The sequence below is a fragment of the Xyrauchen texanus genome, chromosome 5, assembly GCF_025860055.1.
Source record: "Xyrauchen texanus isolate HMW12.3.18 chromosome 5, RBS_HiC_50CHRs, whole genome shotgun sequence".
Classification (NCBI taxonomy): domain Eukaryota; kingdom Metazoa; phylum Chordata; class Actinopteri; order Cypriniformes; family Catostomidae; genus Xyrauchen; species Xyrauchen texanus.
In genome coordinates, this window is record NC_068280.1 from 38,623,487 (window position 1) to 38,651,292 (window position 27,806).

At 41.4% G+C, this 27,806-nt stretch overlaps 1 protein-coding gene and 1 long non-coding RNA gene across 2 annotated transcripts in view; one reads left to right on the forward strand and one right to left on the reverse strand.

Annotated features, from left to right (window-relative positions):
* Positions 1 to 1,561: 1,561 nt before the first annotated feature.
* On the forward strand, positions 1,562 to 2,477 carry LOC127644060 (uncharacterized). Its single transcript, XR_007970619.1, has 3 exons — positions 1,562 to 1,622; positions 1,786 to 1,946; positions 2,032 to 2,477. It is a non-coding gene; the product is annotated as an uncharacterized LOC127644060 (long non-coding RNA).
* A 9,294-nt stretch (positions 2,478 to 11,771) lies between these two features.
* LOC127643548 (tumor suppressor candidate 3-like) overlaps positions 11,772 to 27,806 on the reverse strand; it is a 100,263-nt gene continuing 84,228 nt past the window's right edge. The window contains exons 5-7 of the mRNA XM_052126339.1: positions 12,408 to 12,536; positions 12,140 to 12,299; positions 11,772 to 11,830 (exon numbers count right to left, since the gene is read on the reverse strand). Coding sequence (XP_051982299.1) covers positions 11,772 to 11,830; positions 12,140 to 12,299; positions 12,408 to 12,536 — 348 coding nt within the window. The remainder of the gene's footprint in view (positions 11,831 to 12,139; positions 12,300 to 12,407; positions 12,537 to 27,806) is intronic.

A 27,806-nucleotide genomic window follows, 5' to 3' on the forward strand; every position in this document is an offset into this window, starting at 1 on the left:
TACTCGATGTCTCCAGAATCTTCAGAAAATACGCATCAGCGATGTTCATCGCATTGCTGATGCCTGGTCCCCTGCTCCGACAAGCAAGAGGGACAAGGGCTTTAAACTCTACATATCGAGTTATCTGCACAACTACAAGGGTAAGTATTTTAATCTAATGTGTGCCGGCAGATAGCGGCTAAGCTAGTTCGCCACGTGTTCATTTTTTATGTAAGGTTAGTATAGAAGCTTGTTTTTTTCTTAGTTTTAAAGCAGACTGTTTGTTAATTTTTGTGATAATTGTAATATAAATTATATTAACTTGCTCTCCTCTCAGTTTCTAATAAAGATCAGGGCACAGGTGAAGTCACTGTCAGGGCATTGTGCTACAGGTCCACGAGGAAAGCAGATAAACCTCACAGTTTGAGTGTATGGTGAAACTAGAATTGATAAGACCGCAGTTATATTGTTACTTTAATAGCCCGATGTTCCTGGGGACTCGGCTAAGGTTATTCATGTTTAATGTAACTCAAATCAAATGAAAACAGTTATTGTAGGCAGGTAAGTTACCCTAGCTGGTCCCCTCTGTGTAAAATGCGTTCTTATTCAAGTTTTCAACTCAGTCATTCGTTTAAGATGCAATCTTGTGTTATAAGTATTAGGCTATCATGATTATACAGTGAGCAAGCTATATAAATAAGTATTTAATATAATAAAAGTGTAGAGCAACAACCTAGGGTGTAAGGTAAAGGCTGAATATTGTAGATTTATTACAATATGTTGCATGTTTGAATTAAAATACCTGTGGATATGCAAATTCCCACTCATGAAAGTGTTATTCAAAGGAGCACACACTCTACAAAGGCCTGACTGGAGATTTGCCTGATCTATCTGTCCTTCAGGTGAGTAGGGATATAACAATAGCAAATTTCACTGTACAGTATGATATATCAACCAAAACTGTATACCAATATTTCATTGTTTTCTTTTTCCTCCCCTTTTACAAACAAATATTCTGCTTCAAAGAAAAAAAATGAAATTGATGTTATCATAAGGGTTCTTCATTATGAACTAGTATGCCATGCATAACATACTGTGGATAGAAATTACAGGGAAAGTTACTGGTATGATAATTGTGGTTATATTATATTACTATTATATTTAGTGTATTGCTAATCAATATATTGTTACTTCCCAGGTGACAGCGGCTCACTTCAAGAGCAGGTGAAACAAGTTGGGACAATGTTGAAGACATTTGCTCGCACTGGGCAATCACGTACAACTTGCAAACAACATCTGTGGTTGTTGGTTTAATTCCCACTGGGGCCACCTGTACATGTAGTAGACCTAGATATAAATGTCATAGTTTAGTAGTTGAAGGACCAGGACTGACTACTTTATTCTTTTATTCTGGGAACCCCTGTAGGTGCAGATCAAACCCTAATACTGCGACGTCTTGGGAGTTTGGCGATGTTGTGCGTAGCATGGACAACAAAATGCTATGCTGCAACATTTCAGTGCCAATGTGTCTGTTGGAGAGTTATCCTTGCCAGGGGATCTGTTACTCCCCCCTAGACACCCAGGAAGATTTGCCATTGCTTGACAACAGTTTGAGGCAGGATAAAGAGCTCCAGCAACGATTTGTAAGTGTGCCGATTTAGTTTATAACGCCATAGGGTAATCTAAAAAGTAAAATTAAGATCGTACAATGCATATTCTACAGTCTGAATCCACAGCCTGTCACATTTTAAATTTATGAGAAGCTTCAGAGAAATGTAATTTGTAACATGTTTTTTGTATTTTCAGCTTCGGTTTTTGGCAATCAAATGTGGGAGGGACCTAAAGACAACCGTGTGGCTGAATGCTTCAGAGTATCTTCTCTAATCACCTTTCCATCAATACAACCTGGACTGGTGTAGGGGATAAAGCATGTTTTAGAGACATGTTCCTGAAGACCATTGTTCAAAGTAAGTTGGATTTTTTTTTATATTTAAGTAGATGTGTATGACCTTATGCCATTCAAATGGAATGACAGATCTTTATTTTCTACAGGAGCCATCCGTAAGAACCCGGCAACCCAGGATGCCACTGATGAGGCGATCCAGGTTAACGTTACGCGTTACCTGAAAGGAGCATCTGAACATGAAGGTGGAAAAAGGCGCCGCACAGCTGAGAGGGACCCACAGCCGACCCCTTAAACCTAGGCTGACTACTGATACCCCAGCATCACTGACAACTGGAACCCTTTCTTTATCCTGCAGTCAGTAACATCAAGACTCCTAAAAAAGCCTGCTAAAAGTGTCAGACTACACTCACCCAATCCACACTGTTCACTGTGGAAATTGCTCTTTTTTTTTTTTTTTTTCTTTCCTCTCGTGACCCTGCTTTGAGGGCAGCTCCTTGGATGAATATGGGATGGTTTGTCCTTTTATACAGGCGCACGAGGAATCACTGAAGATATGTCAATTTGCACTAACTCATTCTGGAGGTCGGGGAAAACCGGTGATTCTTAGCCCACTACGCCATGCAGTCCCCAACCTCTCCAGACATTCTGATTGGCTGTGTTCTCTACAGCCAGATTTTCTGCTGTTAATTATATTTATTCCCACTTGTTGTCATGTGTAAGTTGAATGTCAAAATGTATATTATACCTGTTATCCTGCACATTCCTTGATACCAAAGATCTCAATTATTTCATATACAATTTGCTGCTTATTTCATTGTTACAGTGCTTAACTATTCTATTTTTAAATATAGCTTGTAAATCCTAGATTATACATCTAATACTTGATATTTGCACATTATCTGGTATCAAATATTCTACTTACCGTGACTTTAGTATTGGCTAATTTCATTCCGTCAGTGCTTAAGGATTCTATTATAGTTTGTAAATCCTATTTCATACCTCTGATACTTGATATTGCACATTAACTAGTACCAAAAATTCTACTTTCATTCCGTCACAGTGCTTAACTGTTATTCTATTGTTAAATATAGCTTGTAAATCCTTGTGCCACAGGTCAGCATTGCAGTTATAATTGTATATTCTACTCCAGAGCTTTACTCTAAATTATTACCACTTAACCTATTGTTAGAAATGACTTGTAAATATGATGTTATACCTCAATTTATTTGGTATCCTGCACTTTCTTTGGTACCAAATATCCTCATTGCTTATGTTTACTGGTAATTCTTTTCATCCCAGAGCTGACCTCTTTACATTATTAACAATTATTGTAAGTGTTACAATAGTGTTTTTTCCAAAAAACTTTTTTTTACCAAAATTGAATTGGAAACCTGCATGTTCTTTTGTGTGTGTGTGTGTATATATAATGTTTGTATTTTTCTGTTATTTATATTTCAGTGATCTGACATCTTGTTTCAATGACAGTTACTGTACTTTGAAATGTGGAATTAAAACGCCAAATGGAAATTTGTCTGGTTTGATCAATCATTATTCTTGATAAACTGCATGCTATAAATATATATATATATATATATATATATATATATATATATATATATATATATATATATATATATAGTATATATATATATACACAATATATATAAGTATATATATATATATATATATATATACACAATAAGCGGCGGCAGATCGCTCGAAAAAAGCGTTTGCCTCCGACGCCCCGCGGAAGGTCCGCCTTCGATATAATGGCGGCGGAACGGCGGATGGCCAGCGGGCTGGCCGCGGAACGAAGGCGGTAGGAAGGCGGCTGCCGCTCTTAAAAAGCGGCTGCCGCCGGCGGTGCGCCGTCAAACGCCATTCTGCCGCTTCTACTGCCGCCGGAGCACCGCCAGCGGCCCGCTGACTTATTGCTATCTGGGTATAGCACTATTCACAAAGAACCCATTCATTTTCTATTTTTAAAGATGCCAATGAGCGTTTAAAAAAAAAAAAAAAAAACAGAAGACAAGAGAAACACTAGCAATATAACACTATATAGCAAAAAAGCCATTAAAATCATGTATCACATACAGAGTTGAGTCTTTGCAACAACTGTGTGGATGTGCATGTTAAATAGCCCCAGAAAATGTAAGGGTATTATTCTATACTCAGTTTTATTCTACTGGTGAGATTGTGCCAACAACTGAAGCGCTTGCTAAGAGTGCAGAGTTCTACACAAATAATTTTGTAATAAAAAAAAAAATATATATATATATATATATATATATATATATATATATATATATATATATATATATATATATATTTTTTTATATTTAAAAGATAATTATATATTGATATAAATATGTATAATCATTATATATTGAGTTATTGTTATACGAGGGGCTTTCTCAGCAAATATTTGTATATGCAATTAATTAATTGGGACACCATGTAATTAATTCGATAACAATTTGTAATCGATTGACAGCCCTAAAAAACACATTAAAAAGGAAAGGTTATGGATTTCTTAAATGACAGAATTGGATTCACTCAGGTTTAAATACACAGTAAGTAGCTGGAACATCTATTAGTCTGGATGGTTTGAATGCTTAGTTGGTGTGGGAGCAACCTTTCATTACCCATACCATGTCATCAAGCATTACGTCTCCACATACTAATGTGTTGGCGACGAGCTAATCCCACAGTAGCTCAGTGTTGGCATTGCTATGGCTTCAGTCCCGCCTTAGGCATGTAATTCTTTCCAATGAGACCTAGCCTGGTTTTAAAGATGAGTCTGTTTTAGAAGACCCTGGTTGGGTGCTTAATCAATGTTGTTGGTGGATCGAATGTGTTAACTTTAGATGTCTTGGGATGCAGATCCCAATGTTTACAAGGTCATGTCATGCCCAGATCCACCCCTGGCCCACCATTAACACCACACCTGTGCCCATTTAACTATTGCAGTGTCTCGTCCAAACCAAGCCTCATTTAACCAGTGCCTGTTTTGCAGAGCCAACATCTCTCTTATTTGCATACACCATGGATTCCTATTCTGTTCAAAGTCATTATAATCATATTTTATTAAACACAAAATCAGTCAATATTTTATTAACACTATGCAGCTGGCTCACTTCTGTTCAAACTAATATATTTGTATATATGCATTAATGTATGTATGTATGATTTGTGTAAATTATTATAAATATGTGTCAGCCTTAGGAGGTGCTCATCACCAGTTGAGTCTTGATTCCTTCTAAGGTTTCCAACTGTTCTCGAACTTCAGACAGACTTGGACAATGAATTAGACAAGCCCTCTCTTTCCAAAACCATGCCCTATAAAGATACCATTGTAACATTAGCCACTTTTCCACCATTGGGACGATGGTTTCTGAGCACGATGAGAAAGATTCCATTAGCATTTCCACTTGAACACAGTTTGTAGTCAGGGCAAAGAACCTTGCTGTTGGAATGGCTTTACTGTCATGGCAACTCAAGATTGGTCACTTGCCCAGTCAACCATTCTAAACCGGATTTCAAAGCACAACAATGGAAAAAGAAACCGTAACAATGAGCCCGGATCGATACAGAACAGCCCGATTCAACAACGATAAACATTCGGCCCGATGGTGGAAAAGTGCCTATATCGTGACTGCTGTAATCAGAGACAAACAACTGACAACTATTTATGAAGCTGAATATGGCATTAAACTTCAATTATTCGCTTCAACTACCACACTCTCAGCTTCCTGCTTTCTATATAAAGGCTGGCCTGTGAATGGCAAAATGATTGCCAGGCAGAAAGTGCTTAAATGTCTTCTGATTGGATAAACAAATATGACTGCGGTCTGCACCTACATTTTTGTTTGCCTTTTATACAGAGTCATGTTTGATATTTCAGGACATTTAATGTAGTGATATCCACCTTTTTCCTGAATGCGGAAGTGTTCCACGATTCATAACGGAAGTCTGTTTTCGTGTTCTGGTCTCCAGTGTTTTCATTTGCATATGATGATGTTTTAGCAGATAATGTAATGTTCAGCGTAAAAAATTGTAAACACTGGAAAAAGCCATACTTTACAGAGTCGTGATGACCATCTTTTGACAGTGCAAAGATTAATGAGTGGGTAGTTGGCATGAAACGCTGGCCCAAGCTTAAATACATTGATATCATTCCTTCTTCATGTTGTGATGACAGCCACCAACTCCACAAGATATGCCTGAACTCAGAACTTTTTACAACTGAAAATTGGTCAAGAATTGTATCTTGGATAAGAATGAGGCATCATTCATTGGGTATTATGAAAGCATTAGTACAATATTTAAAATGGCAGTTCAATGCATTGATAAATTTGTACACCCTTAGTCCTTGTCCATCCGGCACAATGAAACCACTTTCAGAGGAATGGATTCACACGGATTCGTCCTTCAACACATGCTCACACAAAAAACATAATCAGGGTACACAAAAAACTAAAAAACATTCAGACATTCTTTCCCCATGTCTTCTCTGGCCAGTCGGATTCAGAGTGTGTAAAATAAGGCTGCCAGCACAAGTTAGTGAAAGAGTTTTCAAGCCTGTCAAAATAATTCTCAGGCTTATGGACAGGGTGATACGAAACTCCCAACAGCAACCCTTCAGCACAACTGTATGGTACTAACAAGCTAAGGAAATGTGGCTCTGCATGGAGAAAGATATGGACTTCTAGACAGGACGAGAGGGTGGTGATTTCATCATATAGCACAAAGCCATTAGATGCCAGTAGATGACAAACCAGTTGAGACATTTGGGTTGGCTTGCAACAAATTCGTTGTTCTCTGCATATTACAGCCAAAGGCATGACTAAGCATATCACTGTTTTCTACTTGCTAATTAACACTATCAATCAATTTATGATTCCAAAACATATACAAAACTTCTGGACAAAGGACTTCAGATGGGTAAACACAGTTCAACCAACTTGACAGGAATTACACTATAGTCAACATGCTTGATTAGACCATCAAAACCTTGACAAATATGACAGTAAAAAAATTTAATAAAAGATTGAAATAATTACTTAAAGCAAGATGATTAACAAATACAATTTTGGTGTGTTCGTCACAAAAACCATTTTAGGGTTTTAGAAGACTTAGAGTTGTTTGGTCATTTTTATGATACATTTATGGTATTTGTTTTCTGTCAGTTTGGAGACTGACAACCCCATTTACATATGGAAAAGGGTGGCTAGGATAGTCGTCATGAAATCATCATGATTTTATGAAAGTTAGAAAATGCCAGAATTATCTGTTTAAGGTAGACTATTCCTTAAAATATTTTCTTACTAATATATTAGCATCCTGTGATATTTCCAGGGTTGGGAGGGTTACTTTTGAAATGTATTCCACTACAGATTATAAAATACATGCTGTAAAATGTAATTTGTAACGTATTGCATTAGATTACCCAAGGTCAGTAACGTATTATAAATACTTTGAATTACTTCTTCAGCACTGGTAGAGTTTTTTCACTTGTTTTGACTATAGAAACTCTGCCTGTAAAGTAAGACAAAATACACATGTTAAAAATACATTCTCTGAAAAACCTAAATATCTTAAGCAGTATTGTTTCTAAAACAAGATAAATCAAAGTCATCATGTTTTAAGGATTTTTTTTATATTTTTGCAGGAAAATTATACAAAAATTATTATCAACAATATGATTTTTGCCCTAATATCAAAGGTCTTACTAGAAAATAGAAATGTATATGTATTGATGTTTTCCATCTGAAAGGACTAAATATTTAATTAAACAAATGACTATAAAATGCAAAGTAATCGCTTCAGTAATCAAAATACTTTTTGAATGTAACTATTCTAATTACCAATGATTTATATTTTGTATTTTAAAGTACTCACCAACCTTGATTATTTCCACCTCGAAACCCTGTAGTTTTCCGTCAAACCAACAATTAATGTTTAACATGCCATTATAATACCTCAAAATGTTACCTTATAATAGGATAACAAAATAAACAGGACACTGCTTACATATGCCATCAAATCTAACAGAATACTGGCAGGAATATGAACACACCACTGGAACGCTGTAGTGCACTGAATTGGAATCGATGAATGCCCCCCAAAAAAAAAACAAAGTGAGGTGGTTTGCTGGAAACTGTCCAACTGCAAGAGGTCAAAGTGGCAGACAGTCTGGAGGCTTCTTGGCTGAATTTTGACTGACAGCTTGAGCTGATATCAATGGAAAAACAACAACAATGAAGGACAACAAGGGAAACAGTGCTACCTTACAAATAGGTAATACACATGCTAACGCTGCTTATTCAGATGAAAAAAAAAAAACACTTTAATTACAAATCTCAAGGATTAGGGCCAAGCAATAATAAAAAAATAAAACCATCTCGAGATTAAAGTCATTATAATGCGAGGATAAACTCATTAAATATCGAGAATAAAGTCATTATAATGCGAGATTAAACTTAACGAGTTTTTTCTCGAAACACAACGACTTTATTCTCGATATTTAACGAGTTTAATCTCGCATTATAATGACTTTAATCTTGATATTTAATGAGTTTAATCTCGCATTATAATGACTTTAATCTCGATATTTAATGAGTTTATTCTCAAGATTGTATTTCTACTTTTTTCTCGAAATTTAACAAGTTTAATCTCGCATTATAATGACTTTAATCTCGATATTTAATGAGTTTATTCTCAAGATTGTATTTCTACTTTTTTCTCGAAATTTAATGAGTTTAATCTCGCATTATAATGACTTTAATCTCGAGATGGCTTTATTTATTTTTTTATTATTGCTTGGCCCTAATCCTCTTCCGTACTTTTGGTTATTTACTAAGGCTAAAAGGATAAAAACTCTGAAATAATGACAAACAATATTTTCACCACTTTTTTACAATGTAAACACAATGTATTAACTGATTTTAACATATATAACATTATTGTAGTTTTACCAAAACGTCTTAAGCTAGAACGTCCTAGTGGCGAAATGGAAGATTGGCATCAGTGTGATTAATTCACAGTTAATCAGCCTTCTGTTTGTTTAATTCCATTTGGTTTTCTTTTTTCTCTCTATTCTCCTCCACAGGTCTCTAGTTTCAGCTGTAATTAAAGCTCCCATTTGCAAAGCAGATACATTTTTATATCTTCACTCCCTCAACATCAGCAAGGAAAAAATAAGAGAAAAACACAAGTCGCCAGGATGAGATCTTGAAAAATCTTTGCCTTAAGTGCACCATTTATTTAATGCTTCAGCTCGCAGTTCAATTCAGTTAATAAAGACTCCCCAGCAAAGTTGCGCCCAAGCTAAAAGCCAAAATATTTGCTGGGATGTAATAAAAGTGACAACATTGCTGGAAGGGAAGGGCTGATGATTTACCTTGCGTTGGCTCTCAGAGGTAGACGATACAGAGAGCCTATGAGAGTTCATTAGAGAATTGTCGGAAATGAAATGAAAATGGTTAAATGAAGTAAGGCTAATGCAGACAGAGTAGCTGGCATCTTAAGGTGACTTTGAAAAAGCGCTACAAATAAATGTGAATATTAAACTCCTCAAAGAAATTTCAAGAGCCAGAAAAAGTTCAGGCCAAACACAAGAACATTAGCCTTAAGCTTGGACTTTAGGAAATTATACTTTGAAAGAGAAAAGTCTAAACAGACCTCTTGATGGCCTTGTGAATCAATTAAATGGGATTTAAGCAGCTATTTTCAAGTAAGAATTAAAGCCTGAATTATACCAAAACACATTTCTAAGTTTAGATATGCATACTGTAGTTACTCTATTTATTTATTTTTTGATGAAACAATAACCATAAATTTCTATGCTTTCTAGTTTTTATTTCCAATTGGATTGCCATCCATTTCGTGCTTTAGCTTCATGGATCTTGGATACACACTAGAGCAAGCTCAATTTCAGGAGGACCATTTATCTCAAAACAAATAACCCACAATCCTCTCCACCTGGACGCAGTTAGCTTTTTAGGAAATTATTAGAATGGCCACACAGCCCAAAGCCAGAAAAGTGGAAGAAATAAATGGCTTTATATTACGACATAAAAGCCAGGGAAATGTTTCAGAATTGTTTTTGGCCCGGAGTACATTCATTCTGACTATCAACACAGCAAGGTGTTTATGTGCGTGATCTCTCCTAATGTGCGAACCACAAGTTGTTGTGTATAGCTTCACCACACATTGTCTAGCCATTTCATCTGTTAGCAGCCAGACACTTTCATTATCAAAACAACCTTCAACTCTCTAAATGGGTTTTGCTTTGGGCCGCAGGATGAAGCCAGAGAAAATGTGGAAATGGCACTTCTGAGTCTGACAAGAAAAATATAATTTCATGCAAATGTAGTGTTTAGTTTAGAAAATCAGCGTAATGTTTTTTCCCCACGACTCACTCTCTTGCACAACCTCTTTCCACTTTTTTTTTTTAATTTCACACTTCAATGCACAACTATAAACAATGACCAAAAATCGATTTCAGCAACATGCTATAGTTTTGTGTATCATTGAGGCCTTTTAGCGAAGAATAATAATTGTATATAAGCTTTGTACATGTTGCATAAAATATTAATCTAAACATTACAGGAAGAGTAATTTATTTACAGAATATCAGATATAAGAAACACAGTCTTAAACATCACCTATATGCCAGAAAGTAGATGATTTTTAAAACTCTGCTCCTGTTGCCTTTTTAGGTGCCATTTATCTTAGAAATATTGTTAATAGTTGCAGATTCCCCTAGTGCTGCACAATGTTGTTCATTACAACAAATGATACTCCAATAGTCAAGATATGCAGAACTCATGATGAGTTTGCTGGTGATAAAACAATTAAGCAACATCCTTAATATCATAATGATTTTAACTTGCTTTTTTGTGCCATTATTTTTCCCAAAAATGTGTGCATTAGACTAATTTATCAACCCTCATTTTATCACAAATTGCAAGTATGTTAGGACAGATTAACATATCGGTTACTGTCACAACCTCCATTCCCTGATGGAGGGAACGAGACGTTGTGTCGATGTAGTGACACTAGGGGTCTCTCTTGAAAGTCTTAGTTTCCTCTTATCTTTGAGAAAAGGCCGATGAGAATTAAAAGGCTAACAGAATTTGCATGCCCCTCCCCTGGACATACAGGTATAAAAGGAGGAAATCGTGCATCTGTTCAGACAGGTTTTGAACTGTGGAGCTGAGAATATGGTCCCAGCCCTTTCAGCAGCTTAGTATAGTGTTGTGGCTGCGCCAGCCACTAACTTTTCTCTCTCTATGTTTTATCTCCATAGAGTGTTAGATGTGGCTGGGGCCATCTAACGCTATAACACGCATCGGGGAAGGTGTTTTTTTCCAATCCTATTCTTTCAGAGGGATAAGACCCCGCAAAGACCACATCCTGCACATCAGGGGAGGTTAACATGTGACAAATATGTCACATGGGCTTACCGGCCACACATGGAAGTGGCAAGGTGGTAGGTCCTGCCTCGACGGGGAGGAGCTCTACAAATAAAGCGACCGGGGGATAGAGGGAGCTCTGCCCAAGGGAGACACGGGTCCACGACAGGGGGACAAAGAGCTGCTAAGAGTGTCTAAAGCTCTGCGTGTGATCCAAATACGTGCGCAAAGCACGCACGGACACAGCAACACTAAGGCTGGGTCTGCCTCCTCCAGGGGCAGCACTTTCAGGTTCACTACCTGATCCCTGAACGGGGTCATAGGAACCTTGGGCACGCAGCCTGGTCGGGGCCTCAGGATGACGTGAGAGTCTGCTGGACCAAACTCCAGGCAAGTGTCGCTGACAGAGAGCACTTGCAGGTCCCCAACCTTCTTGATGGAAGTGAGCACAATCAGGAGGGCCGTCTTCAAGGGAGGGCCTTTAGTTTGACTGAGTCTAGTGGCTCAAACGGGGCTCCCCGAAAGCCTGAGAGGACAACGGTGAGATCCCATGAGGGGAACAGGCATGGCTTAGGAGGGTTCAGCCTCCGGGCGCCTCTAAGGAACCTGATGATCAGGTCATGCTTCCCTAAAAACTTACCATCCACTGAATTGTGGTGAGCCGCTATGGTGGCTACATAAACCTTAAAGGTGGAGGGGGACAGCCACCCCTCTAGCCTCTCCTGCAGGAATGAGAGCACTCATTCCGACCCGACTACCCACAGGACTTGTGCAAGAAGGCTCACAAAAGATTCTCTACCCGGTCCTACACTGGGGAATGGAGTGGTCAGGATACCTGCTCCATGGCAGATGTCTCTCTCACTGGGTTGCCCGTCTCTGGAGCGCTTGGGAGCCTTCTGGGTACGGGAGGTGGTCCATGAGACAGGGGGAATCCACTTCCTGCGGGGAGCTCTACGCTGGGGCTGAGAGCTGGGCCCGGGCTGGGGCGGAGCTGGCTGGGGTTTCACCGCCACAGAGGGATGCCCTCGGCAAGCTGACGGAATGCGGGATCTTGAGCCGCGGTGGGGCAAGATGTGTTGAATGGCCGCCGTCTGTTTCTTCACCATCGAGAACTGCTGGGCAAAGCCCTCTACAATGTCACCGAATAGGCCGATCTGGGTGATGTGGACGTTGAGAAAGCGAGCCTTGTCGGGATCCCGCATCTCAACCAGATTCATCAACAGATGACGTTCCTGGACCACGAGGGTGGCCATCGCCTGTCCGAGTGCATGCGCTGTGACCTTCGTGGCCCGGAGGGCGAGGTCGGTCCCTGAGTGCGGAGATGTCCTACAGCGCCACTGGACAGGCCTTGGTCACCAGAGACAATGTCAACCTACAGGCCTTGGAGGGAAGTGGTGGTCGATCCGGATGGTGGCAAACAAGAGTGCTGGGGAACAGGTGGTCTGCAGGATTTTACCAGGCGAAACCGTGCCTGTTAAATTCTTAAAATCGCCCCTAGCCAGCCCAATACCCGTGGTACTCGCAGTGAGAACATGAGCCATCCACAAAAGCTTCCTCGGTGTGATCTCTGCCCAGACACTAAATGCAGTGCCTGTCGCCGTCAGAAGCGGAGAGGTAATGACCACATCCAGGAATGACACAAAGACCCGAAATCAGAAAAAGCTTTATTGTCAAGTATGTTTTTTTATGCTTACAAGAAATTTGTTTTGGTGTTGTAGGCGTGTGTCACACATTCTCTAAATATAAAAAAACAAGTATTAAAATATAAGCAATATAAATATAAATATGTCCACACAGTATATATTAAAAGTAAGAATAAAAATAAAAGAGCAAGAGAGTAAGTACAGTGGCATGGAGAGCCAGAGGTGGAGTGTGGAGAGTGTCAGGGTGGGTACCGGGCCTTGTTGATAAGGCAAGTGGCGGATGGGAAGAAACTGTTCTTGTGGAGTGAGGTTTTTGTCCTGATGGACCTCAGCCTTCTGCCAGAGGGGAGTGTCTCAAAGAGATGGTGGCCGGGGTGGGAGAGATCAGCCACAATCTTTCCAGCACACTTCAGGGTCCTGGAGGCGTACAGGTCCTGGAGCGGCGGCAGATTGCAGCCAATCACCTTCTCTGCAGACCGGATGACACGCTGCAGTCTGCAATTGTCCTTGGCAGTAGTAGCAGCATACCAGATAGTGATGGAGGGTGTGAGGAGGGACTCGATGATGGCTGTGTAGAAGTGCACCATCATTGTCTTTGGCAGGTTGAATTTATTCAGCTGCTGCAGGTAGTATAGTCTCTGTTGAGCTTTCTTGATGAGGGAGTTGATGTTCAGCTCCCACTTGAGGTCCTGGGAGATGATAGTTCCCAGGAAGCGGAAAGACTACACAGTGTCGATTGGGGAGCCACAGAGTGTGATGGGGGTAGGTGCAGGTGAGGCTGAGTTCTTCCTGAAGTCCACAACCATCTCCACTGTCTATAGAGCATTGAGCTCAAGGTTTTGATTGCACCAGGTCACTAGGTGGTCAACCTCCCACCTGTAGGTAGACTCGTCACCATCAGAGAGGATGAGGGAGGTGTCGTCCGCGAACTTCAGAAGCTTGACGGACTGGTGACTGGAGGTGCAGCTGATAGTGTACAGGGAGAAAAGAAGAGGAGAAAGAACGAAGGGCATCTTGGAAAAGACGTGTCTTTAAAAAGATGTTCAATGTCAGTGTGAAATATATAAAACACTTTTAGAGGGCTGTCGAAGCGTTCATGGGCGTATTCTGCACGGCGTGCAGAAAAAGAGATTTCCAACAGTGTATGCTCTTTAGAGGTGAGTGGAACAGCAGTGGGATTTACTCAGCTCGCTGAACAAAAAAACGCTCAGCTCTGAAGAAAAAATCTGTCTGTACAGACGCACAATTCCCTCGTTTTATACCCGTATGTCCGGGGGAGGGGTATGCAAATTCTGTTCGCAAATTCTCACTGGCCTTTTCTCAAAGATAAGAGGTAACCGAGGCTCTCAAGAGAGACCTGTATTGTCACTATATCGACACGTTGAGTGAGTGACAGAAGGGGAACTATGATTTAATAGTTCTCTGCATTTAGCAAAAACAGTGTTAAGCCTGTTGCACACAGCACGGTTAAGCAGCACCAATGCAGGACCAAAGCAGCACATCAGAACAATTTAAGTATGAAACAACGCTTCTGCATTTACACCGGCAGCGTTTCTGCTGCAGAAACTGGTGCGCTATATCCAGACCATAAAGTAACAAAGTGGTAATCGGGAGTGAGCTATTGATAAGTATAATAAACTTGATCATCATGACAATGCAATTACATGATGCTGGTATAACCTAATGTAGTATTGTAGAATTATTTTATAAAGTGACAGCCAACACAATAAGCTCAGCTCATTTAAAACATAATCATAGTGTGGAATGGGGAGGATCATGAGCATTTGAATAGTGTTTTGCACATCAGAGGCCGGTTTGATCACTCAATTTGGCTAGACCACTCTTAATATAGTAAAAAATGTGTGTACAACCATTGAATAACATGATCTCTTTGATCAATCACCAGCCAAAACTTTTTGGCTTGATTACTGTGATGAGGAGGAGGGCGGGGCCGTGTCGAGACTACACATGCCCGGCCCCCAATCGGGCTAATCAGCCAAGGAGAGGGATAAAGGCAGTTGGATGCGGCAGTTAGAGAGAGAGAGAGAGAGAGAGAGAGAGTGAGACACACACGCTGAAGCCGTGTTTGTGTTTTGTCATTTTGTTTTAATTTTTACATTAAATATGACTTTGACTTTTCATCCGGTTCCCGCACCCTCTTTTCCCATTTTAATCCCATTAGATTGCTGCCGAAACCTGGGAAGGAGGAGGGATGTGTTGTCATGGAGTCCTCACTACTGCCATCCTGCCTATGGAGCAGCCACCAGGATGCGGAGGAACGCCCGCCGTTCATGAGGGACAGAGGGGCTTCCTGCTGGCCGTCTGGAGCATCCATCCGCCAGGGGTCGGATGACTCGCTGCTGTCCGCCTGGGTGTGGAGGAGTGTTCGAGGACCAGGCAACGGCGAGCACATTTTTTTCTCTCTCATCTCCTCTCTCTCACTTTCGCTCTGCCTCGCTCTTTCCCTCTCTCTTTTTCCTACCCCTTGTCTCCCTCCCAGGTCATGAGGAAGGTGGGAAAAGGCTTCTGGCAGGCTTTCCCATCATGCCGGGGGTTCCCTGGCCTGAGGCAAAGGAGGGAGGAGTGTGAACGCTTTTATCGGACCCAATGTGAATAGCGCCATAGGAAAGCATTGTTCCCATTCAAAAGCTAGTTCGGAACGAACAATCACACTGAAAAAAACATTAAAATGTTTTAGTAAAACTATATTTGGGTAAATATTTTTTTTTAAGCATTGAGATGAGTTGACACTGTACTCTCAGATGTTAACAGAAGTGTCCCCTTCAGGTCAAGCTTGGGGACAGAGCACAGCAGATCACAAAAAACCCGGTTGATGTGGACTCAAGATGGCGCCGAGTATGGCTGCTGCGTTGCGAGCTCCGGTACAACACTGCGGTTTATTGTTTGTTTTGTTTACAGTTCTTTGTTTTTTGTCTTGGATGTTGTCTGCCTTATTGTTTACGACAGACAAACGCTTTTGGACATTGGTTCTACAATTACACATCGAAAACCGGACTTTAAATTCCTCAACGCCGACCCGCTGTTTACAAACATGCCGGCGGAGCCCTTTGTCTGGGCTGCTCGGCCGAGGAAACGCAGAAGGAAAAGGGAAAAAAGAGCCGCCGTTCTCATCAGAGTAAGACATCGTGCAAATCGACCCCCGCTACCCAGTATACTACTGGCAAATGTTCAGTCTCTGGACAACAAGCTCTGCGAGCTGAGAGCGCGGATCTCTTTCCAATGAGAGACGAGAGATTGCTGTGTTATCTGCCTTACAGAAACCTGGCTGGCTGCGGAGATTCCAGACTCGGCCATAGAAATCACGGGCTTCTCCGTGCACCATGTGGACAGAGCGAAAGACCTCACTGGTAAAAGCAGAGGTGGTGGTGTATGTTTTATGATCAACAAATCATGGTGTGATCAGAGGAACGTACATTTCATCAAGTCTTTCTGCTCTCCTGATCTGGAATATCTCATGCTTCTGTGTCGACCATTCTGGCTACCGAGGGAATTCACAGCGGTCATCATCACAGCTGTGTACATCCCCCCACAAGCCGACACACACCGGGCACTCAGGGAACTGTATGGGAGTATAAGTGAGCAGGAAACCACGCACCCTGAGGCTGCGTTCATTGTTGCCGGGGACTTCAACAAAGCAAATTTTAAAACAATAGCACCAAAATACCACCAACACATAAACTTCAACACACGAGGGGACCGGGTTTTAGATCATTGTTACTCTCCTTTCCGGTATGGCTATAAATCCCTCCAACGCCCCCCATTTGGCAAATCGGACCACTCCTCCGTTCTTCTTCTGCCCGCTTACAGGCAGAAACTGAAACGGGAAGCACCCACCCTCAGAACGATCCAGTGCTGGTCAGACCAATCAGACTCTGCGCTACAAGACTGTTTTGATCACGTGGACTGGGAGATGTTCCGGTCCGCCTCTGATGACGACATCGAGGTTTACGCTGACAGCATAACGTGTTTCATCAGGAAGTGCGTAGAGGATGTTGTTCCGACCAAAACAATACGGATATACCCCAACCAGAAACAATGGGTGTAAACTGGTTTGGTTGGGGCGATGGAGGAGTCAGGAGACAATGAGGCAGGTTCAAGGTTAGTATCTTTAATTTCTGTACTTCGACACAGATACAACGGTAACCGTCGTTATAATTGTACACAACAGGGCACAGGTCTCCACTCTCTGGCTGTCGTGGTTCATGCATTCACTCTCTCCCCACTCGACATTTGGCGTTCCTTAAATGTCTCTCTCCGCATCACTATAACAAGACACAGGTGTTAGGGGTAATTACAACCCAGGTGACAAGCCTTACCGCTCTCTCTCTCGCCCGCAGACCGACACATGACCACGCCCCCCATGCCACATGCCCCCACCGCTGACTCAGGCCAGGGCAACATCCGGCCTGCCTACTCCCCCCATTTCTGGAGAGAAAGTCGGCCACAACCATCTGCGCCCCCGGCCTGTGGACCACCTTGAACTTAAAGGGCTGGACAGCCAGATACCAACGGGTGATCCGCGCGTTAGTATCCTTCATGCGGTGGAGCCACTGCAGAGGGGCGTGATCGGAACAGAGGGCGAAGGCCCGCCCCAGCAGGTAGTAGGGGAGTGTCAGAACCGCCCACTTAATCGCAAGGCACTCCTTCCCGATGGTGCTATATTTCGTCTCCCTGAAGGAGAGCTTGCGACTAATAAACAGCAACGGCCGCTCCTCCCCTCCGACCACCTGTGAGAGCACTGCGCCCAGCCCCCTGTCAGATGCATCAGTCTGCAAAATAAAGGGGAGAGAGAAATCAGGTGCATGTAAAAGCGGCCCCCCACACAGTGCAGATTTTACCTTAAGGAAGGCCTGTTGGCACGACTCTGTCCACTGGACCGGATCGGGAGCCCCCTTTTTAGTAAGGTCATTCAGCGGGCTGGTGACATCAGAATAACTAGGCACAAACCTTCGATAGTAGCCCGCCAGCCCCAAAAACTGCCTTACCCCCTTTTTGGCCTTGGGTGCTGGGCAGGCTGCGATCGCTGCGGTTTTGTCAACCTGTGGACGCACCTGCCCGTGACCCAAGTGGAACCCCAGATACCGAACTTCCACCCGTCCAATTGCACACTTCCTCGGGTTTGCCGTGAGTCCCGCCCACCTCAGCGCTCTCAGGACCGCCCTCAGATGTTGCATATGCCGCCGCCAATCATTACTGTAAATTATAATGTCATCTAGATATGCGGCGGCATATGCCGTGTGTGGTCTGAGGATCTTATCCATAAGGCGCTGAAACGTGGCCGGGGCTCCAAACAAGCCGAACGGAAGTGTTACAAATTGGTGTAATCCGAACGGTGTTGAAAAGCGTTTTTTCTCGGGACATTGGAGTTAAAGGAATCTGCCAATACCCCTTCGTTAAGTCCAGCGTCGAGTAAAATTGAGCCGCGCCCAACCGATCGAGTAACTTCGTCAATACGCGGCATTGGATATGCGTCAAATTTGGACACAGCGTTCACTTTCCGATAGTCAACACAGAAGCGGACCGAGCCATCGCTCTTCGGTACCAGGACTACCGGACTGGCCCAATCACTGTGCGACTCTTGTATCACCCCCATTTCGAGCATTGCCTCTAATTCCTCCCTAACGACCCTTTTCTTGTGTTCCGGGAGGCGATAGGGCCGGATACGAACCACCACGCCCGGGGTGGTCTCGATATGGTGTTCTATGAGGTTCGTGCGACCGGGCAGGAGAGAAAATACGTCTGCGAACTCCGCTTGCAGCCTCGCAACATCCGTCAGCTGCGACAGCGAGAGGTGGTCTCCGCAAGGGACCGGGGTAAATGAATTTGCTTTGAGCGATATCGGTCCGAGCTCCGCCTTCTCCGGAACTGCCGTCGCCAAGGCTACCGGTACCGCCTCCCTCCATGATTTGAGGAGGTTGAGGTGGTACGTTTGACGTGCCCCTCTCCTATCCGTTCGCTTAACCTCATAATCGAGATCTCCAACTCGTCGTGTGACCTCAAAGGGTCCTTGCCACTTGGTGAGTAATTTGGAGCTCGAGGTGGGCAGTAACACAAGCACTTTATCTCCCTGTGAAAATTCCCTTAGCCGAATGCCCCTGTCATACAGTCGGCGTTGGCGTTCTTGCGCTTGGAGCAAATTCTCCTGTGTTACCCATCCCAAAGTGTGGAGTTTTGCTCGAAGGTCAAGAATGTATTGAATTTGGTTTTTGCTATCCGAAGGTCCCTCCTCCCAAGCTTCCCGTATGACATCAAGCACGCCCCGTGGCCGGCGCCCATACAGTAGTTCAAACGGAGAAAAGCCGGTGGAGGCTTGGGGGACCTCTCGTACTGCAAACAGCAGGGGTTCGAGCCATTTATCCCAGTTTTTAGCATCTTCGTGTACGAACTTACGAATCATGTTTTTCAAGGTCTTATTAAATCGTTCCACCAGTCCATCGGTCTGCGGGTGGTGTGCGGCGTGCCGGGAATGTCAGTTGGTGAACCCACCGGCCACCCCAAAAGCGCCATTGCGCCCGTTACCGTTAATCGAGATCCCCTTCGACAGAATTGGAATGGATCTCGTGGGGCCATAAAAAAGACTGCACGCGGGCATTGCTTTGTGTTTGTTCTGGTGGACTATGCAACGCGATATCCGGAAGCAGTGCCTCTACGCAACATCTCAGCACGCAGTGTTGCGGAGGCACTCTTCAGAATTATCTCCCAAGTGGGGATTCCAAAGGAAATCCTCACAGATCAAGGCACGACATTCATGTCACGTACACTTCGCGAACTATATGAATTGTTAGGCATTAAGTCGATTCGTACCAGCGTCTACCACCCGCAGACCGACACACGACCACGCCCCCCATGCCACAATGGGTTAACGGTGATGTTCGTGCGGCACTCAATGCGCGGACCTCCGCTTTTAATTCTTCTAACACGGAGGAGCGTAAACAAGCCAGTTATGCCCTCCGTAACACTATCAGTGAAGCCAAACGCCAGTACAGGCACAAACTTGAAGGTCAGTTCAACACCACTGACTCCAGAAGTATGTGGCAGGGAATTAACATCATCACGGACTACAAACGGAATAAAAACTCCGCCGTGAACACCGCTGCATCTCTCCCGGACGAACTTAATACATTTTATGCTTGTTTCGAGGACAATAACACCACCCTCACGGAGAGAGCACTCACGGCTGACGCTTCAGAGGTTGGTTCACTCTCCGTCTCTGTTGTGGATGTAACCCGATCCTTCCGACGGGTGAACATCCGTAAAGCTGCGGGTCCAGAAGGCATTCTGGGCCGCGTCATCAGAGCGTGCGCGAATCAACTGGCAGGTATTTTTACAGACATTTTCAATCTGTCCCTCTCCCTGTCTGTAGTCCCCACATGCTTCAAAACATCAACCATTGTGCCTGTACCGAAGCAAGCCACAATCACTTGCTTAAATGACTGGTGTCCTGTTGCTCTGACTCCCATCATCAGCAAATGCTTTGAGAGGTTAATCAGAGATTACATCTGCTCTGTTCTGCCCAGCTCTTTGGACCCATTGCAGTTTGCCTACCGCAACAACCGCTCCACTGATGATGCCATTGCATCTACACTACACACTGCTCTCTCCCACCTGGAAAAAAGGAACACAAATGTGAGAATGCTGTTTGTAAACTACAGTTCCGCATTCAACACCATAGTGCCCTCCAAGCTTGATGAGAAACTCCGGGCTCTGGGCTTAAACAGCTTGCTGTGCAGCTGGATCCTGGATTTCCTGTCACGCAGACGCCAGGTGGTTAGAATGGGAAGCAACATCTCCTCATCACTGACCCTCAACACTGGAGCCCCGCAGGGCTGTGTTCTCAGCCCACTCCTGTATTCACTATACACACACATGACTGTGTGGCAACACATAGCTCCAATGCCATCATTAAGTTTGCTGACGATACGACGGTGGTAGGTCTGATCACTGACAATGATAAAAGCCTACAGAGAGGAGGTGCATATATAAGGCAATAGCACCGCCCACAACTGCAAAGCCCTGCAAAGGGTGGTGCGAACTGCCGGAAACATCATCGGAGGTGAGCTTCCCTCCCTCCAGGACATATATACCAGGCGGTGTGTGAAAAAAGCTCGGTGGATCATCAGAGACTCCAGCCACCCGAGTCATGGTCTGTTCTCACTGCTACCATCAGGCAGGCGGTTTCGCAGCATCAGGACCCGCACCAGCCAACTACATGACAGCTTCTTCCCCCAAGCAGTCAGACTGTTGAACAATTGATCTCTCACGATCAATAATTTGCACTGCACTTTATTAATCTATAATCTCACACTGGACTGTCAGCATATTCTCCTCAATACAACTACTTATATATATACATATATATATATATATATATATATATATATATATATATATATATATATATATATATATATAATGTATACTCTTTACATATTGTATTGTATATTGTGTATTCTATATTGTGTGTATACTGTTTTACTGTACATTGTATATAATTATTGTGTTGTCTAAGTATGTGTACATCTGATATGTAAATTGTGCTGTGTAAGTATGTTGTTTACTGTAATTGGTATATGCCTCGTCACTGTCATGACTGCTATGTTGCTCGGACCTGCACACAAGAATTTCACCTACTGTTGCACTTGTGTACATGGTAGTGTGACAATAAAGCGATTTGATTTGATTTGATTGAAGAAGTACTACTCTCAGTGAACTTTCAGTGTTGTGAGCTACAGATGTTCAGTGCTTGGAGTCTGGGATTCATAGCATTGTTATAGCAGTGTGTTTACGTCTCTGGATCAATGTTCAGGCTTGAATATTTCATAAAGGCTGTCTTCAGGCCACATTCTTAGAATAAGGGGATTCAGAGTCATAAGACAATATACCAGAGCAAGAGAATCAACAATCCCTCTCTCCTTCCCTTCACCATCACATCCACCAAACAAATGAACCATCATTTACCATTCCATCCAATACAACAAATCAGACAAGCGATGAGCCTTTTTAAAAATTTATCGTACATTAGCAGATGTGGATCTGCATTAATCGTTGTTTGGAGATGCTTTTTTCTGCCTTTTTGATTCTGTCTTCTGTATTAGGGCGGTTTTCCTCGATATGGAAGATTATCTAATTTTTGGGACTGAGTATACAAAGAAAATAAAGCAATGTAGCTGCTACTTTATTAATGTACAGTAGACACATTGACATCTGTACATATGTCATGTAATATTTCTTGCAGTATTTTCCATGTCTAAATGAGTTAAATTGTTTTAATTAACAATTACTTGTTACTCAACACTTTAGAATATTTGATTCTGATTGGTCAATAGTTCTGAAGCCACATATTTATGTATCATGACCATTTATTTTCCCGGGCAACTGATTTCCTACACAGCTGTGCTATTTTCATGTCTTTATTATCACATAATAAAATAATTCCAACTGAAATCATGTTTCATGTCCATTCATTTTGAACACATTAATCATTTGTTTAAAATCATGTACATTCACAACAAGACGACATATATCAGTAGCCTAATAAAAGCTGATTAATTTCACAAAGAGCATGTCACCTAATGGGGGTCACCACGCTATATACGATCACATGACCCCCTCCTTGTCTCTCAACCCTGGCTGCCAGTTGCTGCACGTATCAAGTTCAATGCTCTGATGCTAGAATACAGAATAGTCACTGGGTCTGCACCATCTTAAAATCATTCCTGCAGAGCTACGTTCCCACCAGACAGCCTATATATATACAGTATATATATATATATTCCTATAACTTTTTAAATTATTCACAATATTTTTAAGTTGGGGACATGATGTATGTGCTGACAGGGCATATATTCCATATATTTCCAAATGTTCTAAACTGAAGTGAGGGCATGCAAAAGTTTTTTTTTCTTTGCATGCCATCACTTCAGTTTAGAACACTTGATGATCTAATCAAAATAATAAAACATGCATATAAATAAAAATACAACATACAAATAGGGATGAAAATTTTCAATGATGACAGATTTAGATACAACAAATCACCACGAGGTGTTATAGATTGTATATTTATTTCAACTCTAGAGCCTGCAGTTATACTGTAGAATAAACTGTTATGGATATCTCCAGCACCGCCCATATGGAACACAGAGGAATTAAAAATAAATAAATACATATAAATTAAAAACTATCTGTAACTATCTCTGTTGATTTATTTATTTATAAAAAAATTTTTGCAGATAACTGATAGTTCCAAAAAGCAACTATCTGCACCAATTAATCGTTTAAACCTCATATATCGGTCCACCTCTGAATACTACTGAATACAACTGAATGCAACTCTTGTTAACCATGTCATTGGACACATTTTCTCGAGACTAAATTAACTATGGTTGACCGTGAATATCGTATTTTCGCAATGGCACTGGTAACTAAAAACGTTTGCTTGTGTGATTCTGCATCTACAATGCTTGGTGTAAATGTTAAACTCTGTAAGTACTGTGCCACTTGATGGCCTACAAAACCTATATTTTCTGCACACGTTTTACTAAGGAAGACTTGCTTGCACTACAACTTATCTTAAACCTGTGGCTACACACTCTAGAGGTTAAAACATTCAGTGCACAGATTCACAAACAACTTCCCTATCTCACACAATATCTAGTCCCAGCTGTATCCATGCAACTCTGAGAGCAGCTGGACCCAAAGTGCAGTCGATAAAAGACTTGTAGGTCGAGGTGGGGGCTAAAACAGCACTAGTTTTCCAAGACCCATCATTCTAAAACTGGGCTGTAAAAGAGCAGATGGTTAAAATGTCTCATGTGTGACTGGTAGGGATGTAAAACTACCTGCTCTTTGGTATCAATTAAATGTGTGTATGTATGTGTCTTTTCACACTATCGGTAGAACAGAGTAGCAACTTAATTCAGTAAAGCTGCATACTTTTTGAATGGCAGGAGCTGCTTTTGAATGCTCAGATCAGGGCTCTATGCTAACATTTTTCCCAAGGAGTACATGCACTCCTAAATGAAAAAATGTAGGAGCACACAAAGAAATTTAGGAGCACAGTGAAAAATGTAATACAGAGTTTATTAACAAACAATTTATTACATACATAATTATACTGCATGTATGAGTGTGTGTGTGTGTGTACTTAGGGACACACATCTGTGGAACAGCACATACCACCCAAATCACACATTGACCCATGCCTACTAGAATCAAAGGATATCAGTTGTCCAGCTGCTTTTGTATGTTGACCGTCTGGCATAATTAGAGGTCAGCCAGCGATCTCTCATTATGTCAGCAATTTGACTGATCATCTCCGCAAATTGTCGTATGTGGCATTAATTAAAAAATTTTTGTGGTGGAGTCTGATAAGTGGCCCAAATTTGACGAAAGGTTATTCTTCTTTCACAATGAAGTATGCAATGTTTATCTTTATTTTCAGCTACCTCCTCTTCTCCTCCTCAGACTGCAGCACTTGCCTCCTCAAGGCTGCTGACACCGAGCCCGATGGTTTCTCCTATCTCATCCAGAGCACTGGATAAGCCGCCGTGAGATGTTATGTTTCGCTATGCTATCGCTTTTCAGATTAGTGATGGGCATTCCGGCTCTTTTAATAATTGGTGTTAAAACAATTCTAATTAAATTATTAAATGAAATTACACTCTACCTTAACCACAATGTATTTAAAATGCATTGATTTGTTATGAAAAATAATGCTATTAAACATTTGCATTTAAAGTATAACTTATTTTATATAAACAAAGTGCATATAAATCAAACCATTCAAAATGAATATAATCTGGACAGCATAATAGATAGGGCCAGCGCTGGCCAAATTGATGCCCTACGTGTGATACGAGCGTGAAGCGATCGTCTGTGTTCCGCAACTGCTTTCGGGTCCTTCGATAACGTATAGCAAGCGAGTAAGTGCAGCCGGTGGACTTTCTGGTGCCATGCTAGGATAGTTGATGCCCTATGCAAACTGCGTAGTATGCATGTAGATAGCAGTACTGATAATAAAATAATGCACCATTTAAAGAAAAATAAATAATTAGCAAAACTGCAGCATCCCACAAATTGAAATAAATGTAAAAAAGAAGGATGCTATTTCACATGTGCATTTAAAATATAACTTTTCAATGTATATAAACAAAGTGCATATAAATGTAACAATTCAATTACAATCTGAACAGCATAAGTTGGCTCCACCCTCCCTCACACATATTTGGTTCATTGGTTGACACTGCATGTCTGATTACCAGGAACAACAGGTAAGGATTTTAGTCTGAGCAGACTGTCAGAACTAATGTGTGCGCTTGAGCATTTAGGCCTACATTATTTTATTAGTTTTTTTCGTTATTTTTAAATCTTTTGATTATTCATATCTTTTTTTTAATAAATAGATTCTGATATGCGAGCCAGCTCCACGTTCACCTAAAAGAACCTTGTGAAGAGACTTCATTAGTTGAACCGGGGCGGCTGTGGCTCAGTTGGTAGGGCGGGTTGGCAGTTCGATTCCTGGCCCACACGACACCACATGCCGAAGTGTCCTTGGGCAAGACACTGAACCCCAAGTTATTCCCTATGGCAGGCTAGCACCTTGCATGCAGCTCTGCAACCATTGGTGTGTGAGTGTTTGTGTGAATGGGTCACAGTGTAAAGTGCTTTGGTAACCTCTAAGGTTAAAAAAAAGCGCTATATAAATGCAGACCAGACCATTGAACCTTGCGAATCCCCCTCACCGGATTCCTCTTTCTCCTCATTTCTTTTTCGCTTAAAATAAAATGCGATGTCTGCACGTTAACTTATAGCCTATACCGATACTTTTCTCCATTGATCACCTTTCTCTCTCTCGTCATCACAGAAAACTCTACTGTGGTTGGCACAAGCCGCTTGTGGAATCTGGGTCCTGTAATTTGAAAACAGTTAGCTTGAAAAGGAGAGGGGGTGTTACGTTTGTAATATTTTAATCGCACACTGTGCTCGCAAATAATTTTTCAAGTTCGCACATATCTATTTTTAGGGGCAAATGCGAACAAAATACTTGCACTGCAGAGCCCTGGCTCAGATGCAGGTGTGCACATACTCTGTGAAATCTTTCACGCCTTGCGGTAATGCGAATGTTCAAACACAATTTTTTCTTGTCAAAATACCAGTCTTTTAGAGCTAGTACTGCAAATACAGTAAGTTATGTCTTAAGTAAATGTAACATTGGGACAGAAACATTGTGAAACACTTGGCATTATTCTGAAAGTCCTATATATTTTTGCTCTACAAGGACTAATAAATATAACAAATACAACAATATATATATATATATATATATATATATATATATATATATATATATATATATTTTTTTTTTTATATATATATTTTTTAGTGAATGGTTAAGTGCTCATGGAAATAACGGTATCGTTTTAAAATAGCACTAACGGTATCTTTTGTATAGCATGGGTTAGATGTTGCAACTTCACCTAAATGTCTTTAATTTCCTTATGTCATCAGTGTTTTCATTTTACCTTGCCTCAGACTGCTATTAGATGAAGAAAACTCAAAAAATTTCCTGCCTGGTGATTATTGAAAAACAGTGATGAAGAAGGATTACGCACTGAAAGAGGTTTATCTGCTTATTTATGTTTTAATAATTAAAAGGCCTTAATTCATTTGAGATTTATTGTGTTATTGACTGAGAGATCCCATAAACGCCAATAAGAGATGGATGCAAAAGAGCATGTAAGTGAAGCTACTTTTGATTGCTCAAGTATAAATAAAAGGTCTATACTCAAGGCTAAGCCATATTAATACTGTTTGATATAAAGTGATAATCTAATTATAAATATATATATATACATATTATATATATACATATTTACAATATATATATTTTATATATATATATATATTGCTCAGCGGTTACTCTTTCATTTTAAAATGGCTATTGTTTCTCAGGAGAAAAATCTGAGAAGGAGACTTAAAGTAGGCAACAATCTCCATTTGTTGCTCATTTAATCTCACTGCTGTCTGGGAGAAACAATTGCGACATTAAATATCTTTTGCCATTTAATTTTCCCCTAAGGAAAATTAATATTCCACAGTTGTAATCGCTTTGGCATTGAAGAGATCCTGGTAGTTGGTATTTGTATTGTTAGCTTGAAAAACGTAATATAATGACTAATAATAAAAAATAAAGAAAACCAAGTGAGGAGAGAACAAAATCTGTTTGAGACTGGATAGGTTTTGAGCATAGAGGAGTGATGTGGCATACAGTGTTTCTTGCACCATTATTCAATAGCAGTACTGTCTGATTTGCAAATAAATTGCTACATTGGTGAGGCTCTTTTTAATTAATTAATCAGTCGAATCTGAATGGTTCAGTAAGACTTAATCGATCACAGGAGTCAGTTGTCTGAATCATGGACTGAGTCTATCAGACAACTCACTTTTCAAACTAAATTAGTTAATTCGATTACAGAGACATTGGTGTTTATGTCAGCCAACGAGGTTATTGCATTGAGTACTTTTTGACCGCAATACTAAAAATATATTTTTTTACGTTAGTGAAACTTAAATCACTCTTTACTGACTGGTTGTTCATATGTCAACAAGTAGCTCAAGATTCAGATTCAGAGATTTGTAGCAATATACAGTATATATCCCACACACTGGCAAAAGCAGCCTGCATTATTCCTGTAACGCGTGGCCACAGTGAGAACTTTATCTTTCCCAGATACGTTGGTCGTCACAAAAATTCTTAGTGGAAATGTTTATCCCCCACACACACACACACACACACACACACACACACACCACCACCACCACCACACACACACACAC